Source organism: Pan troglodytes, chromosome 7 (genome assembly GCF_028858775.2).
Source record: "Pan troglodytes isolate AG18354 chromosome 7, NHGRI_mPanTro3-v2.0_pri, whole genome shotgun sequence".
NCBI classification, from domain to species: Eukaryota; Metazoa; Chordata; class Mammalia; order Primates; family Hominidae; genus Pan; species Pan troglodytes.
Window position 1 is genome coordinate 47,575,495 of NC_072405.2, and position 18,208 is coordinate 47,593,702.

At 40.8% G+C, this 18,208-nt stretch overlaps 1 protein-coding gene across 13 annotated transcripts in view; it reads left to right on the forward strand.

The window, feature by feature from the left end:
- The window catches only part of ADAM32 (ADAM metallopeptidase domain 32), a 189,546-nt gene that overhangs the window by 69,075 nt on the left and 102,263 nt on the right, over positions 1-18,208 (forward strand). For 6 of the 13 annotated variants that reach the window (XR_010159498.1, XM_016959375.4, XM_009455225.5 and 3 more), the window contains one exon: positions 16,200-16,336. The exons of the other annotated variants lie outside the window; for them this stretch is intronic. Coding sequence is in view for 5 of the 6 variants with exons in the window: in XM_016959375.4 (XP_016814864.2) it covers positions 16,200-16,336 (137 nt within the window). In the remaining variant the exon portion in view is untranslated. The remainder of the gene's footprint in view (positions 1-16,199; positions 16,337-18,208) is intronic. 13 annotated transcript variants of the gene reach the window in all.

Here is an 18,208-nt window from a genome sequence, read left to right on the forward strand (position 1 = left end):
CATTTTGATTGATATATATATCTTCTTGTTCTCTTAAAAGAGTTTTAAATAAAAAAATTTTTAGAACATGTTTTTAGAAACTGTTATTCATTTTTTTATTGACACATAATAGTTGTATGTAAAGGCAGTGAGCAGAATGGTGATTACCAGAGGTTGGGAAGGGTAGGGGGAAGAGGAGATGAAGAGAAGTTGAGTAATGGGTACAAAATTACAGTCAGGTAGAAGGAATAAGTTCTAGTATATATGTATATATTTTGACAGAGTCTTGCTTTTATGCCAGGCTGGAGTGCAGCAGCCCGATCTTGGCTCACTGCAACCTCCGCCTCCAGGGTTCAAGCGATTCTCATGTCTCAGTCTCCCTAGTAGCTGAGATTACAGAGGTGACCCACAACAACCAGCTAACTTTTTTGTATTTTTAGTAAAGAAGGGTTTTGAACATGTTGGCCATGACAGTCTCAAACTCCTGGCCTAAAGTGATCTGCCTGCCTCGGTGCTGCCTGCCTCCCAAGGTGCTGGGATTACAGGCATGAGCCATCATGCCTGGCCAGTTCTAGTATCTGATAGCACAATAGGGTGACTATAATTAACAATAATTTATAGTATATTTCAAAATAGCTAGAGGACAAGATTTGGATTGTTCTCAGAACAAATAAATGGTATATGTTTGAGGTTATGGATAGCCCAGTTACCCTGATTTGATCATTACATATCACCTGCATGTATATCTTCTACTTCGTGTGTTTCTCTGTTTATCTGTTACTGTAGCTCTCTCTCTCTATATTTTTTTGCAAAATGTGATTTTGCAGCACCTATTTTTATTTCTAATACTTAAACATTTTTATTACTGAAATAATGAATGCACATGGTAAATTGTTTAAGCTATAGATATACAAAGCAAAAAATGATAGTAAAACTGTCTACCTCTTCATTTAGTCCTATTTAAGAATTTAATAATTTCCATTTAAGTTCTTCTGTTGGTTAAATTTATTTATTTAAAAATATATATGCCCTTACCTCTATTTTAATTTATAAACTGTAGACAATATTGGTAATATTATATTTGATATGTTGAGTCCACTCTCTCTACTTGTTGCTTATGTTTAAATATATATATTTAAATATTGGTTCTTATTTTTAATTTTATGTAATATCTATATATATGTTAAACAATGTCCACTGTTTGCTTGCTGTGAACAGTAAGAGGTGTAATGTAGTTGTATGTTTCTTATACCCATTGTCAAGATTTAGATAATTTATAACTAATTCTGTAGGGCTTTTGCACTTTGTCTAGAGATTGATGTAAGAATTAAAAAACAGCATTTTATAGTATTATAAATATATAAATAATATTAACTATTGAATAAAGAAATAAATATTTCTTATGACAGTAAAGCTTTGATGGTCAAAGGAGGACATTTTAGGCATCAGAATCTAATGGAGCACTGAATTTTTTTCTAACTTCTTTTACTTGTTATGGGTGAAACCAACTGCCACAGAAAATGAAATCCCATCTTCCTTTTCTTGGAATCTTTTACTACTTTTCTGGAATAACTCTTGATTTTTTTTTTAACACAGTGTATATGAATTGCAAACATTGAGCTATTTTATCAATGAAAGCACTTTTTTTCTTCAGCGTTTAAGTTCTGGGGTACATATGCAGGATGTGTAGGTTTGTTACATAGGTAAATGTGTGCCATGGTGGTTTTCTGCACCTATCAACCTATCACCTAAGTATTAAGCCCCACATACATTAGCTGTTTATCCTGGTGCTCTCCCTTCCCCGGCCCCCCTGACAGGCCCCAGCGTGTGTTGTTCCCCTCCCTGTGTCTATGTGTTCTTATTGTTCAGCTCCCACTTATAAGTGAGAACATGCAGTGTTTAGTTTTCTGTTCCTGTGTTAGTTTGCTGAGGATAATGGCTTCCAGTTCCATCCTTGTCCCTGCAAAGTCTTTCCTTTTTTCGACTGCATACATAGTATTCCATGGTGTACATGTATCACATTTATATATGTATCACATTTGCTTCATCCAGTCTATCACTGATGGACATTTGGGTTGATTTCATGTCTTTGCTATTGTGACTAGTGCTGCAATGAACATACAGGTGCATGTGTCTTTATAATAGAATGATTTATATTCCTTTGGGTATATACCCAGTAATGGGATTGCTGGGCTAAATGGTGTTTCTGCCTCTAGGTCTTTGAGGAATTGCCACAATGTCTTCCACAATGGCTGAACTAATTTACATTCCCACCAACAGTCTAAACATGTTCCAGGCCGGCCGCAGTGGCTCACGCCTATAATCCCAGCATTCTGGGAGGCTGAGGCGGGTGGATCACGAGGTCAGGAGTTTGAGACCAGCCTGACCAACATGGTGAAACCTTGTCGCTACTAACAATACAAAAATTAGCCAGGCATGGTGGCAGGCACCTGTAATCCCAGCTACTCAGGAGGCTGAGGCAGGAGAATCACTTGAACCCGGGAGGCAGAGGTTGCAGTAAGCCGAGATCGTGCCACTGCACTCCAGCCTGGGCAACAAGAGGGAGACTCTGTCTCAAAAACAAACAAGCAAACAAACAAACCAAACAAAACAAACATATTCCTATTTCTCCATAGCTTTGCCAGCATCTGTTGTTTCTTGACTTTTTAATAATCGCCATTCTGACTGGCGTGAGGTGGTATCTCATTGTGGTTTTAATTTGCATTTCTTTAATGATCAGTGCTGTTGAGTTTTTTTTTTCATGTTTTTTGCCCACATGAATGTCTTCTTTTGAGAAGTGTCTGTTCATGTCCTTTGTCCACTTTTTAATTTTTTTTCTTGTAAATATGTTTAAGTTCCTTGTAGACTCTGTAGATTAGACCTTTATCAGATGGATAGATTGCAAAAATTTTCTCCCCCTCTGTAAGTTGTCTATTCACTCAGATGATAGTTTCTTTTGCTCTGCAGAAGCTATTCAGTTTAATTAGATCCCATTTGTCAGTTTTTGCTTTTATTATTATTGCTTTTTTCATTTTTGTCATGAAATCTTTTCCCATGCCTCTGTCCTGAATGACGTTGCCTAGATTTTCTTCAAAGGTTTTGATAGTTTTGGGTTTTACATTTCAGTTTTTAATCCATATTGGGTTAATTTTTTTTTTGAGACAGGGTCTCACTCTGTAGCCCAGGCTGGAGTGCAGTGGCACAATCCAGGCTCACTGCAACCTCTGCCTCCAAGGTTCAAGCGATTCTCTTGCTTCAGACTTGCCAGTAGCTGGGATTACAGACGTGCACTGCCACACTTGGCTAATTTTTGTATTTTTAGTAGATACAAGGTTTCACTGTGTTGGTCAGGCTGGTCTCGAACTCCTGTCCTCATGTGACGCACCTGCCCTGGCCTCCCAAAGTGTTGGGGTTACAGGCGTGAGCCACCATGCCCAATCAACTTAATTTTTGTATAAGGTGTAAGGAAGGAGTCCAGTTTCAATGTTCTGCATATGGCTAGCCAGTTCTCCCAGGTCCATTTATTAAATAGGGAATCCTTTCCCCATTGCTTGTTTGTGTCAGATTTGTTGAAGATCAGATGGTTGTAGGTGTGTGGTCTTATTTCTGAGTTCTCTATTCTGTTCTATTGGTCTATGTGTCTGTTCTTGTACCAGTACCATGCTGTTTTGGTTACTGTAGCCTTGTAGTATAGTTTGAAGTTGGGTAGCATGATGCTTCCAGCTTTGTTCTTTTCTCTTAGGATGATTGTGGCTATTTGAACTCTTTTTTGGTTCCATATGATTTTTTTTTTGCCTCAGTTTCCTTATTTATTTATTTATTTGTTTATTTTTTATTATTATACTTTAAGTTTTAGGGTACATGTGCACAATGTGCAGGTTAGTTACATATGTATACATGTGCCTTGCTGGTGCGCTGCACCCACCAACTCATCATCTAGCATTAGGTATATCTCCCAGTGCTATCCCTCCCCCCTCCCCCCACCCCACAACAGTCCCCAGAGTGTGATAGTTTTTTTTTTCTAATTCTGTGAAGAATGTCAATGGTAGTTTAATGGAAATAGCATTGAATCAATCTATAAATTGCTTTGGGCAGTATGGCCATTTTCATGATATTGATTCTTTCTATTTATGAACATGGAATATTTTTCAATTGTTTGTGTCCTCCCTAATTTTCTTGAGCACTGATTTGTAGTACTCCTTGAAGAGGTCCTTCACTTCCCTTGTTAGCTGTATTCCTAGGTATTTTATTCTCTTTGTAGCAACTGTGAGTGGGAGTTCATTCATGATTTCACTCTCTGCTTTTCTGTTGTTGGTGTAGGAATGCTAGTTATTTTTGCATATTGATTTTGTATCCTGAGACATTGCTGAAGTTGCATATTAGCTTAAGGAGCTTTTGGGCTGAGAGGATGAAGTTTTCTAGGTATAGGATCATGTCATCTGCAAACAAAGACAATTTGACTTCCTCTCTTTCTATTTGAATTCCCTTTATTTTTTCATTTTGCCTTATTGTCCTGGCCAGAACTTGCAATACTATGTTGAATAGGAATGGTGAGAGAGGGAATGCTTGTCTTGTGCCAGTTTATAAGGAGAATGCTTCCAGCTTTTGCCCATTCAGTATGACATTGGCTTTGGGTTTTCCATAGATGGTTCTTATTATTTTGAGGTATGTTCATTCTTTCTACCTAGTTTACTGAGAGATTTTAACATGAAAATTTTTTCAAAGGATTTTTCTGCATCTATTGAGATAATCATGTGGTTTTTGTCTTTAGTTCTGTTTATGTGATGAATCACATTTATTGATTTGTGTGTGTTGAACCAACCTTGCATCCTGGGGACGAAGCCAACTTGATGATAGTGGATAAGCTTTTTGATGTACAGCTGGATTCAGTTTGCCAGTATTTTATTGAGGATTTTTGCATCGATGTTCATCAGAGATATTGGCCTGAAGTTTTCTTTTTTTGTTGTATCTCTGCTGGGTTTTGGTATCAGGATGACACTGGGTTCATAAAATGAATTGGGGAGGAGTCCCTTCTTTTCAATTGTTTGGAATAGTTTCAGTAAAAATGGTACCAGCTCTTCTTTCTACCTCTGGTAGAATGTTAGCTGTAAATTCTTCTGGTCCTGGGCTTTTTTTGGTTGGTAGGCTATTCATTAGTTCTGCCTCCATTTCAGAACTCATTTATTTGTTTATTCAGGGATTCAGTTTCTTCCCGGTTCAGTCTTGGAAGGGTGTTATGTGTCCAGGAATTTATCCATTTCTTCTAGATTTTCTAGTTTACGTGCATAGAGGTGTTTACAGTATTCTCTGATGGTTGTTTGTATTTCTGTGGGGTCAGCGGTGATATCCCCCTTATCATTTCTGATTGTATCTATTTGATTCTTCTCTCTTTTCTTCTTTACTAGTCTAGCTAGTGGTTTATCTATTATATTAATTTTTTCAAAAAAGCAGCTCCTGGATTCATTGATTTTTTGAAGGTTTTTTTGTGTGTCTCTATCTCCTTCAGTTCTGCTCTGATCTTGGTTATTTCTTGTCTTCTGCTAGCTTTGGGGTTCGGTTACTCTTGGTTCTCTTGTTCTTTTAGTTGGCATGTTAGGTTTTTGATTTGAGATATTTCTAGCTTTTTGATGTGGCCATTTAATCCTATGAATTTCTCTCTTAACATGGCTTTACCTGCATCCCATAGATTCCGGTACGTTGTCTCTTTGTTCTCATTAGTTTCAAAGAACTTCTTGATATCTGGCTTAATTTCATTATTTACCCAGGAGTCCTTTGGGAGCAGGTTGTTCAATGCTTATGTAGTTGTGCAGTTTTAAGTGAGTTTCTGAATTTTGAGTTCTAATTTGATTGTGCTGTGGTTTGAGAGACTGTTTGTTATGATTACAGTTCTTTTGCATTTGCTGAGGAGTGTTTTACTTTTGATTATGTGATTGATTTTAGAGTAGGTACTGTGTGGCAATGAGAAGAATGTATATTCTCTTGATTTTGGGTGGAGATTTCTGTAGATATCTATCAGGTCCACTTGATCCAGAGCTGAGTTCAAGTCCTGTATATCTTTGTTAATTTTCTGTCTCAATGATGTGTCTAATATTGTCAGTGGGGTGTTAAAGTCTCCCACTATTATTGTGTGGGAGTCTAAGTCTCTTTGTAGGTCTCTAAGAACCTGCTTTATGAATCTGGGTACTCCTGTATAGGGTGCTTATGTATTTAGGATAGTTAGCTCTTCTTATTGAATTGAACCCTTTACCATTATGTAATGCCCTTTGTCTTTTTTGATCTTTGTTGGTTTAAAGTCTGTTTTGTAAGAAACTAGGATTGCAGCTCCAACTTTTTTCTGTTTTTCATTTGCTTGGTAAATTTTTCTTCATCTCCTCTTTTTTTTTTTGGAGACAGGAGTCTCACTCTGTTGCCCAGGCTGGAGTGCCATGGCATGATCTCGGCTCACTGCAACCTCTGCCTCCCAGGTTCAAGAGATTCTCTTGCCTCAGCCTCCCAAGTAGCTGGGATTACAGGCACACATCACCATGCTTGGCTAATTTTTTGTGTTTTCAGTAGAGACAGGATTTCACTATGTTGGCCAGGCTGGTCTTGAACTCTTGACCTCAAGTGACCTGCCCACCTTGGTCTCCCAAAGTGCTTGAGTGATTACAGGCTTGAGTGATTGCTCCCAGCCATCCCTTTATTTTGAGCCTATGTGTCTTTGCATGGGAGATGGGTATCTTGAAGGCAGTATACCAATGGGTTTTGACTCTTTATTCATCTTGTCATTTGTGTCTTTTAATTTGGGCATTTAGCCTATTTACATTTAGCCTATTTACATTTAAAATTAATGTTGTTCTGTGTGAATTTGATCCTGTCATCATGATTCTAGCTGGTTATTTTGCAGACTTTTTTATGTGGTTGCTTCATAGTGTTACTGATCTGTGTACTTCAATGTGTTTTGGTAGTGGCTGATAATTGTTTTTCATTTCCATATTTAGTGCTTCCTTCAGGAGCTCTTGTAAGGCAGGCCTGGTGGTGATGTATTCCCTCAGCATTTGCTTGTCTGAAAAGGATCTTATTTCTCTTTTGTTTATGAAGCTTAGTTTGGCTAAATATGAAATTCTGGGTTGAAAATTCTTTTCTATAAGAATGTTGAATATTGGCCCCCAATCTCTTCTGGCTTGCAAGGTTCCACTGAAAAGTCTGCTGTTATTCTGATGGGCTTCCTTTTGTAGGTGACCTGGCCTTTCCATCTGACTGCCTTAACATTTTTTTTTTTTTTTTACTTTCAGTTTGACCTTGGAGAATCTGATGATTGGGTGTCTTGGGGCTGAACTTCTCATGGAGTATCTTACTGGGGTTCTCTGGATTTCCTGAATTTGAATGTTGGTCTGTCTTGCTAGGTTGAGGAAGTTCTGGATGACATCCTGAAGTATGTTTTCCAACTTGGTTCTGTTCTCCCCATCTCTTTCAGGTATCTTAATCAGTTGTAAGTTCAGTCTTTTAATATAATCCCGTATTTCTCAGAGGTTTTGTTAATTCCTTTTCCTTCTTTTTTCTCTGTTCTTGCCTGAATGTCTTATTTCAGAAAGACAGTCTTCAAGCTCTGATATTTTTTCCTCCTCTTGGTCTGTTCTGCTATTGATACTTGTGATTGCATTGTGAATTTCTTGCGTTGTGTTTTTCACCTCCATCAGGTCAGTTATGATCCTTTATAAACTGGCTATTCTGGTTAACTGCTCCTGTATTGTTTTATTATGATTGTTAGCTTCTTCGCATTGGGTTAGAACATTCTCCTTTAGCTCAATAAAGTTTGTTATTACCCACCTTCTGAAGACTACTTCTGTCATTTCAGCCATCTCTGCCTCAGCCCAGTTCTGTGCCCTTGCTGGGAGATATTGGGGTCATTTGGAGGAGCAGAGACATTCTGGCTTTTTAAGTTTTCAGTGTTTTTGCATTGATTTTTCTCATCTTTGTGGGCTATCTACCTTTGATCTTTGAGGTTGCTGACCTTTGAATGGGGTTTTTGTGGGGCCTTTTTTGTTGATGTTATTGTTGTGGCTTTCTGTTTGTTTTTCCTTTTAACAGTCAGGCCACTCTTTCATAGGGCTGCTGCAGTTTGCTGGGGGTTCACTCCAGACCCTAGTTGTCTCAGTCTCTCGCACACATGGAGGTATCACCAGTGAAGGCTAGGAAACAGCAAAGATGGCAACCTGCTTCTTCCTCTGTGAGCTCCATCCCAGGAGGGCACTGACCTTATACTAGCCCATATACTCCTGTAGGTGATGTCTGTAGGAGGTCTCACCCAGTCAGGAGGAATGGGATCATCAGGGACCCGCTTAAAGAAGCAGTCTGGCTGTCCCTTCACAGAGCAGATGTGCTGTGTTTGGGGGAGCCCTCCTCATCTAGACCACCCAGACTCTCTAGAGCCAGCAGGCTGGAAAGGCATAGTCGGCTGAACCACAGAGACTATGGCCATCCCTTCCCCCGGAAGCTTCATCCCAGAGAGAGATCAGAGTTCTGGTCTGGACTACCTGGAGTCTCCAGAGACAGCAGGCTAGAATGGCCAACTTGAAGCACAGAGATGTGGCCGCTCCTTCCCCAAGGAACTTAGTCCGTCTCAGTCAGTCTCCAGCCTGCTGCTACTGGCTGGCTTGAATTCCAAGCCAGTGGGTCTTAACTTGAGAGGTGCTGTGGAAGTCGGGCCTGCAGAACAACACTACTTGGCTCCCTGGATTCAGCCCCCTTCCTACAGGAATGCATGAATGGATCTCCCGCCTGGCAGGAATTCCTGGGGCTAGGGTATTCAAAACTCCTGGGTGTCCATAGTATGCCCAAATGGCTGCTTCCCTGAGGCTCCACACTCTCTGTGCTTTGGACCCAAGGCCCTGGTGACATGGGCTCATGAGGGGATCTCCTGATCCATGGGTTGCAAAGAGCCATGAGAAAAGCACGGTTTTCAAGGTGGGGCTGCACAATCACTCATCACTTCCCTTAGCTGGGGATGTGGGCTTCCCTGGCTCCATGCCACTCCTGGGTGGGCCATCACCCCACCTTGCTTTTCCTTGCTCTCCGTGGGTCAAGCCGTCTGCCTAGTCAGTCCCAGTGTAAGAACCTGGATACCTCAGTTGAAAGTGTAGAATTTGCTTGCCGTTTTCATTCCTTTCCATGAGAGCTGGGGACTGTAGCTGCCTCTAATCAGCCATCTTGGTCCTACCCCCTTCAATGAAAACACTTTTATTTTGTCTTAATGAGAGGTGACAGCTTGCTGGCAGTCCTCAGAGCCCTCGCTTGCTCTCGGTGCCTCCTCTGCCTGGGCTCCCACTTTGGCAGCACTTGAGGAGCCCTTTGGCCCGCCGCTGCACTGTGGGAGCCCCTTTCTGGGCTGGCCAAGGCCAGAGCTGGCTCCCTCAGCTTGCAGGGAGGTGTGGAGGGAGAGGCGCGAGTGGGAACTGGGGCTGCGCGCAGCACTTGTGGGCCAGCTGGAGTTCCGGGTGGGCGTGGGCTTGGCGGGCCCCGCACTCGGAGCAGCGGGCCGGCCCTGCCCACCCCAGGCAGTGAGGGGCTTAGCACCCGGGCCAGCGGCTGCAGAGGGTGTACTGGGTCCCCCAGCAGTGCCAGCCCACTGGTGCTGCGCTCGATTTCTCGCCGGGCCTTAGCTGCCTTCCCGCGGGGCAGGCCTCCGGACTGCAGCCCGCCATGCCTAAGTCTCCCCTGCCTCAGCCTCCCCTGCCTCTGTGGGCTCCTTTGCGGCCCGAGCCTCCCCGACGAGCGCTGCCCCCTGCTCCACGGCGCCCAGTCCCATCGACCGCCCAAGGGCTGAGGAGTGCGAGCACATGGTGCGGGACTGGCAGGCAGCTCCACCTGCAGCCCTGGTGCGGGATCCACTGGGTGAAGCCAGCTGGGCTCCTGAGTCTTGTGGGGAGGTGGAGAGTCTTTATGTCTAGCTCAGGGATTGTAAATACACCAATTGGCACTCTGTATCTAGCTCAAGGTTTGTAAACACACCAATCAGCACCCTGTGTCTAGCTCAGGGTTTGTGAGTGCACCAATCGACACTCTGTATCTAGCTGCTCTGGTGGGGCCTTGGAGAACCTTTATGTCTAGCTCAGGGATTGTAAATACACCAATTGGCACTCTGTATCTAGCTCAAGGTTTGTAAACACGCCAATCAGCACCCTCTGTCTAGCTCAGGGTTTGTGAGTGCACCAATCGACACTCTGTATCTAGCTGCTCTGGTGGGGCCTTGGAGAACCTGTGAGTCCATACTCTGTGTCTAACTAATCTGATGCGGAGGTGGAGAACCTTTGTATCTAGCTCAGGGATTGTAAACGCACCAATCAGTGCCCTGTCAAAACAGGCCACTTGGCTCTACCAATCAGCCGGATGTGGGTGGGGCCAGATAAGAGAATAAAAGCAGGCTGCCCTAGCCAGCAGTGGCAACCCGCTTGGGTCCTTTTCCACACTGTGGAAGCTTTGTTCTTTCACTCTTTGCAATAAATCTTGCTACTGCTCACTCTTTGGGTCCACACTGCTTTTATGAGCTGTAACACTCACCGCGAAGATCTGCAGCTTCTCTCCTGAAGCCAGCGAGCCCACGAGCCCACCAGGAGGAACGAACAACTCCAGACGTGCTGTCTTAAGAACTGTAACACTCACTGCGAACGTCTGCAGCTTCACTCCTGAGCCAGCGAGACCACGAACCCACCAGAAGGAAGAAACTCTGAACACATCCAAACGTCAGAAGGAACAAACTCCAGACATGCCACCTTAAGAGCTGTAACACTCACTGTGAGGGTCTGCGGCTTCATTCTTGAAGTCAGTGAGACCAAGAACCCACCAATTCTGGACACATTAACATTTGATTGATAATTGGGCTAGGTATAGAATCTTTGTCCTAACATCTTCCTACCTCAGCATTTTGAAGACCAATGTATCATATTTTTGCCAACTCATTATGAAGTGAAAAGATGGCAAGGAAATTCAGGGTGTATGTAAAGGAATTTGAACTGATGAGTGAAAGAGAGAAGTTAGTAAGGAAGTTAGGAACAGTGAAAATGTGGTTGGAACCATGAGTTAGATGTGCTGGCTGGTTCATGAATTGTTGGAGGTGCTAGAGGAGTAATCAGGAAAAAATGCAGATGATCAGTCTGTGGGATGCAGTTACTAAGATGATGGAGGGGTGGCAGTTATTGATAAAGATCTGTTGACAAGGGCTAGAGTGTGAAACATAAGAATGAGTGGCTGAGGCAAGGCATAGGATAAAATTGTGGGAGGAGATAAATTCAAGGAAGTGTAAAACAATTTTTATACTTACACTTTTACAAAGCCACAATAATTTTGAAGAACGACAAAGTTGAGGGACATATTATAGTTTATATCAAGACATTATAAACACTTAGTAATTAAGACAGAGACAGGTGCAGTGATAGAGCAATAGACCAATAGACCAGAGAGTTCAGAAACAAAAAAATGTATAGGCATACACTAAATTTTTTACAAAGGCGACACTGTAGTGCACTGGTTAGCAGATGGGCTTTTTGATAAAAGAAAGTCTACTCTGACTTGATGCTATTTGAAAGACAAAATATAAATAGATTATAGCTCTATATGTGCAAGTTAAACAGTAAAGCTCTGGAAGATTAAAAAAAGGAACAAAGATTCATGACTATGTGAGTAGAGAAAGATTGTTTTTTCTTTTATTTCAAATTCATTTATTTTTTAAATTGACATATAAAATTGTCTGCCTTTACCATGCACAACATGATGTTTTGAAGACTGTATACATTATAAAATGGTTAAATCTAGCTAACAAATGCATTGCCTCACATACTTATCATTTTTACGGTGAGAATGCTTAACATCCACTCTCTTAGCATTTTTCAAGAATACAATTTATCATCATTAACTGTAGTTACCAAGCGGTACAATAGAACTCCTGAATGTATTCTTCCTTTCTGTCTTTAAATATCCATTCTTTGACCAACATCTCCCAGAAGAGGATTATTTTGAATTCTTTGTCAGTCATTTCATAAATATCCTTTCTTCTGGGTACACTGCGGGAGCTTTATTAGTTTCTTTCTGTGATGTCATATTTTCCTGATTTTTCGTAATCCTTGTGTCCCTATGCATTTGAGGAGATGTTCACGTCTTCTAGCTTTTGCAGGTGTTCTTTTCTGGTAACAGACCTTTACTTTTACTGTAACCTGGGATTCTGGATGCCATTGGTTACAACCGTGGACAGGCAGACCTTGGTGTTGGGTTCTCTAGTTGGGCTTGGTTGCTTCCTGTACTCTGAGGTCAAATGGTATAGTTGGCTGTGCTCCATGGTCTAGTGAGACCACTGGCTGGACTCTAACATCAGGTGGGGATACTGGCTGGGTTCTGTGATTGTTTCTGATGGAGCAGTATTGTAGGTTGTCTTCCCTGGCTAGGCAGTATTTTTGTATGTTTGGAATCTGTATCGTGTTTCCTGCAGCATGACGCTGTTGGCTAGTCTTTCTGGCGTGGCACCTCCATTGGCCAGAATGAAGAGCAACCCCAAAGAATGATGTGCTGATCACTGTGAGCCCCACCACTATTTTTCATCTCCAACTGACCCAGATGGCTTAGCCCTACCAGCACTCCCAGTGGTTCCTGTGTGATGAGACAGGAGTGAGCCTCTCACAAATGGTCCCAGAATGGTGGGGAAGTTAAATATCTGCCTCTAATTCACCCCTACCATACCAGAAACCTTAGGCCCAGAGTAACTCTGCATGCAGTGCCGCACCAGCCTGGGGCTATTCCCAATATAGTATATTCCCAATATAGTATAGTAGGTCACCACAGCCTCTGCCAGCTAGTATGCAGCAACTTATCTAGCAATTCCCATCCCATCTTTCCTCATCATCACTCACTCTGTTCTCAGACTCAAGCCTAATGGCTATGGGGGAAATGGCACCAAGTTTTGGCTGCTGCTTTAGGATATTTAAAAAATCATTAGTGACATCCTTCCTACCTCTCTGGATGTTGTTAGCTGGTGCCACAACTGAATCTTTAGCCAGCCATTACAGTCTTGTATTAAGCCAGTTGCTTCTGTGTTACAGGACATGTGATAAGTAAATCTTGTAGTAATGAACCCATTTCTATAAATACTAGGCCACAGAATGTGACCCTGGTCAGAAACAATAGTGTGTGGTGATGTAGAAGACATTCTTTAAGCGCAGGAATGTCGTGCTTCAGAATCACTGCAGACAGGCAAGGAAAATCCATACCTGGGATACACGAGGACAAATTGTTGCTCCTTCAATGAATGAGCAGTCCACTGTAATAAACCTATCTCCAGTTGACTGGCTAATCCAACAGGGGCATAGTGCTATGGTGGAGGCTCATCACTGGCTTCTGTTGATGGCAGGTAGAGTGCTCGAGCTGTTTAGAAAGGCAGATCAGTTTCAGAGGATAATTTACAGTCATTATCTATCTTTTGCTTTTGCACCAGGCAAACAAACAAGTTAAATGATTATGTGACATGTATCATTACTCCTACAATTTCAAACTTTAATGGCGACACTAATATAAGTAGTATGCAATTCCCCAAGGGATGCCATATTACTCTTGATTTATCATCTTGGGAGCAGTTCCAGGCACTTCCTCTTGGCCCTCCCTATCATAACATGTCTCACTCCATTGGTCAGCAGACAATATGTGCTAGTATTTCTATTCCAGCCATAATTCTGGGATTTGGAAAATAATAGTAGGACATATCTGAAGTTCTTTTGGATTTACTGTTAGATGAACTTGAAACAAGTTTCTTCTGACTACCTGACCTCCATAAGCCTGCACTTAGACCAGTAGACTAAGGTGGTATTCAGTTTTTCAGGGTAACTTTAGTTCTGACTCAGAAACCAATAAGCCCCAGAAGTCCTAGCTATTTTCTTTTCCTGTGTGCACAGTTATTCTAGTGAATAGCTACAGGTCCCTCTGTGGAAGGCTTGGGGGAATAGTCAGTTTCATCTGTATGGCAGGTTCCTGACTTAGTTGAGAATCCCTGAGGTTGTGAATTGGTTTAGTTCTGGGAATCTGCATCACAGCAACTCATGTTAAGTTTTTGCCACCAGACCTAGAATGTCAAGAAAACCTTCAGTATGATGCTCATATATTTTATTTTTAGGGTCCCTGAAATAATTATCATAATCCCTGTAGGTCAAAGCAGCTTTGATAATCTGTAAGCCCCTTTAGCCTATGGTGGTAATTGCACCCACCTTGTCTCAGTTAAGCTGTGCCGCATGGCCTGTAACACTCCTGGTCCCAATGTTCCTGTTGGGGCTGGGCGTGGTGGCTCATGCCTCTAATCCCAGCATTTTGGGAGGCTGAGGCAGGTGGATCACTTGAGGGTCAGGAGTTCGAGACCAGCCTGGGCAACATGGCAAAACCCGGTCTGTACTAAAAATACAAAAATTAGCCAGGCATAGTGGTGGGTGCCTGTAATCTCAGCTATTCGAGAGGCTGAGGCAGGAGAATCACTTGAACCCAGGAGGTGGAGGTTGCAGTGAGCCAAGATCATGCCATTGCACTCCAACCTAGGCAACACGAGTGAAACTCCATCTCAAAAAAAAAAAAAAATTCCAATTGGTTTCAGAGAACCAAGATCCATTGCACTATGCTACCATCATCTCCAGTCTACAAAAAAAAAACAAAAAACAAAAAACAAACAAACAAACAAAAAACAGCAGAGATTTTTGACGATATTGGTGTGTCTTTCAGCAAAGCATTTCCAAGTGTCTTGAAGGAAATATCCTCCCAGCTCTCTTTGAATGTTTGATCAAGGGTAGTTACCCAACAGGTTTCACACAGTAGATTCATTCAATATTACCATATTCCTGAAACTCAGCACTTTTTCACCATACAGTATGCCAGGAAAGCTCTAGTATTTTGACCTTACTGACAGTAGGCTCCCATTAAGTCTAATTTCAGTTAACATGACTCCTGCTTTTACTTGGCACATTAAATACAAAATCCCAGGTGAGTCATGAATTACAATAAATTTGTTCCAGTCCAGCCTCCTATTTCATACTGTCTGATCAATCCCTTTCAAAGTATAAATTATCCCCTTCCAGAGCAGTACATTGATACTTCTCCTTCAAGACCATGTTGAGAATTAATTCTTGCTTTGGACCTAGAGGCAATGTGGGGTAGTGAGACTAATGTTCCAGCTATCGTCATTAAAACTTTTTTTTTTTTTTTTTAAATGCAGGGGCTCTCTCATTGTTTGGAGAGGGCTTCCTCTGCTGGCAAGGGAAGTAAAGAGATGTTATTCCAATTGTTCGCCTCCCAAGTTTCAGATTCTAATGCTTTTCCCACCAAATCTGGTAGGTTCCAGCGTGGTCCTCAGCCATGTCAATCCATGACTACAGATGAGTTACTTCATTGCTGCTGCAGAGGCTTTCTGATTCCGTTTGCATTTTCCATTGCTCATTTGCAGCTTTCCCTTTCTGTTCTTCATTATGTGCATCCTTTAGGGCTGTTATAAGAAATTAATTGACTCCAAAATCTTTATTATCCCTATTGTCACCATAGCAATTAAATGTCTTTATCTTCCTCCTCCTGCATCATATCCTATGCCAGCTTTGGTGATAATTTGAGAAATCATGATGTCATTGCATACCATGAATTACGAATGCCCCATTTCTTTTTCGCAAGGAAGTTATCTGTGTTAAGTATATAAACAGCCTAATCCAATAGTGCAATCTGAAGGATCTGTTTTCTGTGGCTTCTTTTCATACCAGTCACTGTGTCAATGAGGTTCCTAGTAGGCAGCAGGGTGAGCACTTAAATTGGGTAATTTGGTTAGTGGCCATTTCATGAGCTGGGGGTTAGGGGAGATTATACGGATTATCCAAAATGAGTATTAGAGCTCTTGTAAAAAGTTAGATGAGTTGAAGATTATGGTCCATATAACCAACAGTGTAATGTAGATTTTCTTTATCAAAACAATTTTTTTATATATTGATAGTAACTACCTAAGAATTATGTTAGGTGTTCAGTTGTTAAATTATCACAAAGCTTGGCATACACTCAATGTGCTTCTATCTCAGTAAAACTTCATAAGAAGAGCTTTAGCTTCTCACCTGTTCAAGGATCCATATCTCCCTAATTCTTTAGCATTTGATAAAATAATAAAATATTCATAATTAGAAAATTATTTTTACCACCCTTTAGAGAATTATCTTTCCTTAGAATTTTCTTTGTTGTTATTATAGTACCCCAAGGAGATAACTCTGGAGGCATTTGCAGTTATTGTCACCCAGATGCTGGCACTCAGTCTGGGAATATCATATGATGACCCAAAGAAATGTCAATGTTCAGAATCCACCTGTATAATGAATCCAAAAGTTGTGTAAGTTTTAACAAAGTATTTATTTATTGCTTATGTTTATTTCATTTTAAATATTCAGAGTGTGAAAATTTAGTATTTACTTAAAGCACAAATTAGCTATCAATGGACCAAATTCACCAAGTATAAACATGTAATTTTAAATGTAAAAGTAGTATAAAGTATAAACTAAAGATAATCAAGGATAACAAATCCAATCTGAAAGATATATTAGCAAAAGAATATGAAAGCACTTAGTATGGATTTTTTTTTGAGATGGAGTCTCGCTCTTTCGCCCAGGCCAGACTGCAGTGGCGCTGTCTCGGCTCACTGCAAGCTCTGCCTCCTGGGTTCACACCATTCTCCTGCCTCGGCCTCCCGAGTAGCTGGGACTACAGGCGCCTGCCACCGTGCCCAGCTAATTTTTTGTATTTTTAGTAGAGACCGGGTTTCACCATGTTAGCCAGGATGGTCTCGATCTCCTGACCTCATGATCCGCCCGCCTCGGCCTCCCAAAGTGCTGGGATTACAGGCGTGAGCCACCGCGCCCGGCCAGGATCTTTAAAAATATGTCAGCAGAACATAATAAGTGGCCTTTGTTTTAGACAAGGTGTTTTTGGTTTTGCTTTTAGAATTGTTTGATTTTATGAAAAAAACCCCTAACATCCAAAAGAGTAAGAAGTCCTAGTTGGAGACCAAAATATATATATATATATATATATTTGTGTGACTTTGGATAAATTACTTGACTTTGCCTAAGTTTACTTTTCTCATCTTTAAATGGGAATAATTATGCCTATTCTTTTATTTCACAGGGTGATGTAAGAATAAAAGAAAAAAATGAAATAGGAAAGGGTTTTCTAAACTGTAGAATTCTATAAGTATGTGATTGATTAGCTACAGTGATTTCTAAACTTATTAATCTTCCCCAGATGATATATCAGACAAGAACTACAGCAGGTGTCATTAGCATTTTGTAGTTTTTCTGTTTGCAAATATGGCCTATGACGTGGGTAACCTATCATAGGTTAAAAGGTCAAAGGTCAAAAGTGAAAATAAGACATTAAATTTTGAAAACATATTATTTTTATGGGTACTCCTAAGCACCTTTTAAGGGTTAACTCTTATGTTCTAAAAACAACTCAAACTCAACATATATACCCACAAAAATAGCTCAAACTCAACATATTTCATATGTGTATACACATGCAATTATATTACAAATTAGCTCTGAAAGGAATGTGTGTATATATGTACATATACACACACAAACACACATAATCACACATATCCATATATGTATATATATAATTGATATGCATATGTCCATATAGATGGACAAATGGAATCTGTCTATCTGTCTGTCTATCTATCTATCTATCTATCTATCTATCTATCTATCCATCCATCTATCACAACAATATAAGAATAATTATTTTGGGCTCATTGTTCATATGGCCAGCTATTCTCAAGTATGCTAGGACAATGTTTTGTGTAGGTCACCCAGAGCCTAAGATTAATGATAATAAGATGAACAAATATTTACATTGTACTTACTATGTTCTAGAGACCATTCCAAGCACTTTATATATATTAACTTAGTTGATTCTCACAATATCTCTACAGGGCAGTTCCTATTATTCCCATTTTTACAGATGAGAGGCTAAGTTATAAAAAGGATAATTACTTACGGTCAGATGGCTAGTTTGTGGCAGACTTGGGTTTTGAGCCTGTATTAGTAAACCTTTAAGTTCATGTGGTACTTTATATTTAAAATGCTTTCATATATAATCTCCAATATCTTACAAATCTCTTGTGTATGAGTAGAGTATTATATTAATTTTTACAAAATGTAATAATAGCACACATGTGTAACTCTTTTGCATATCCACAGTA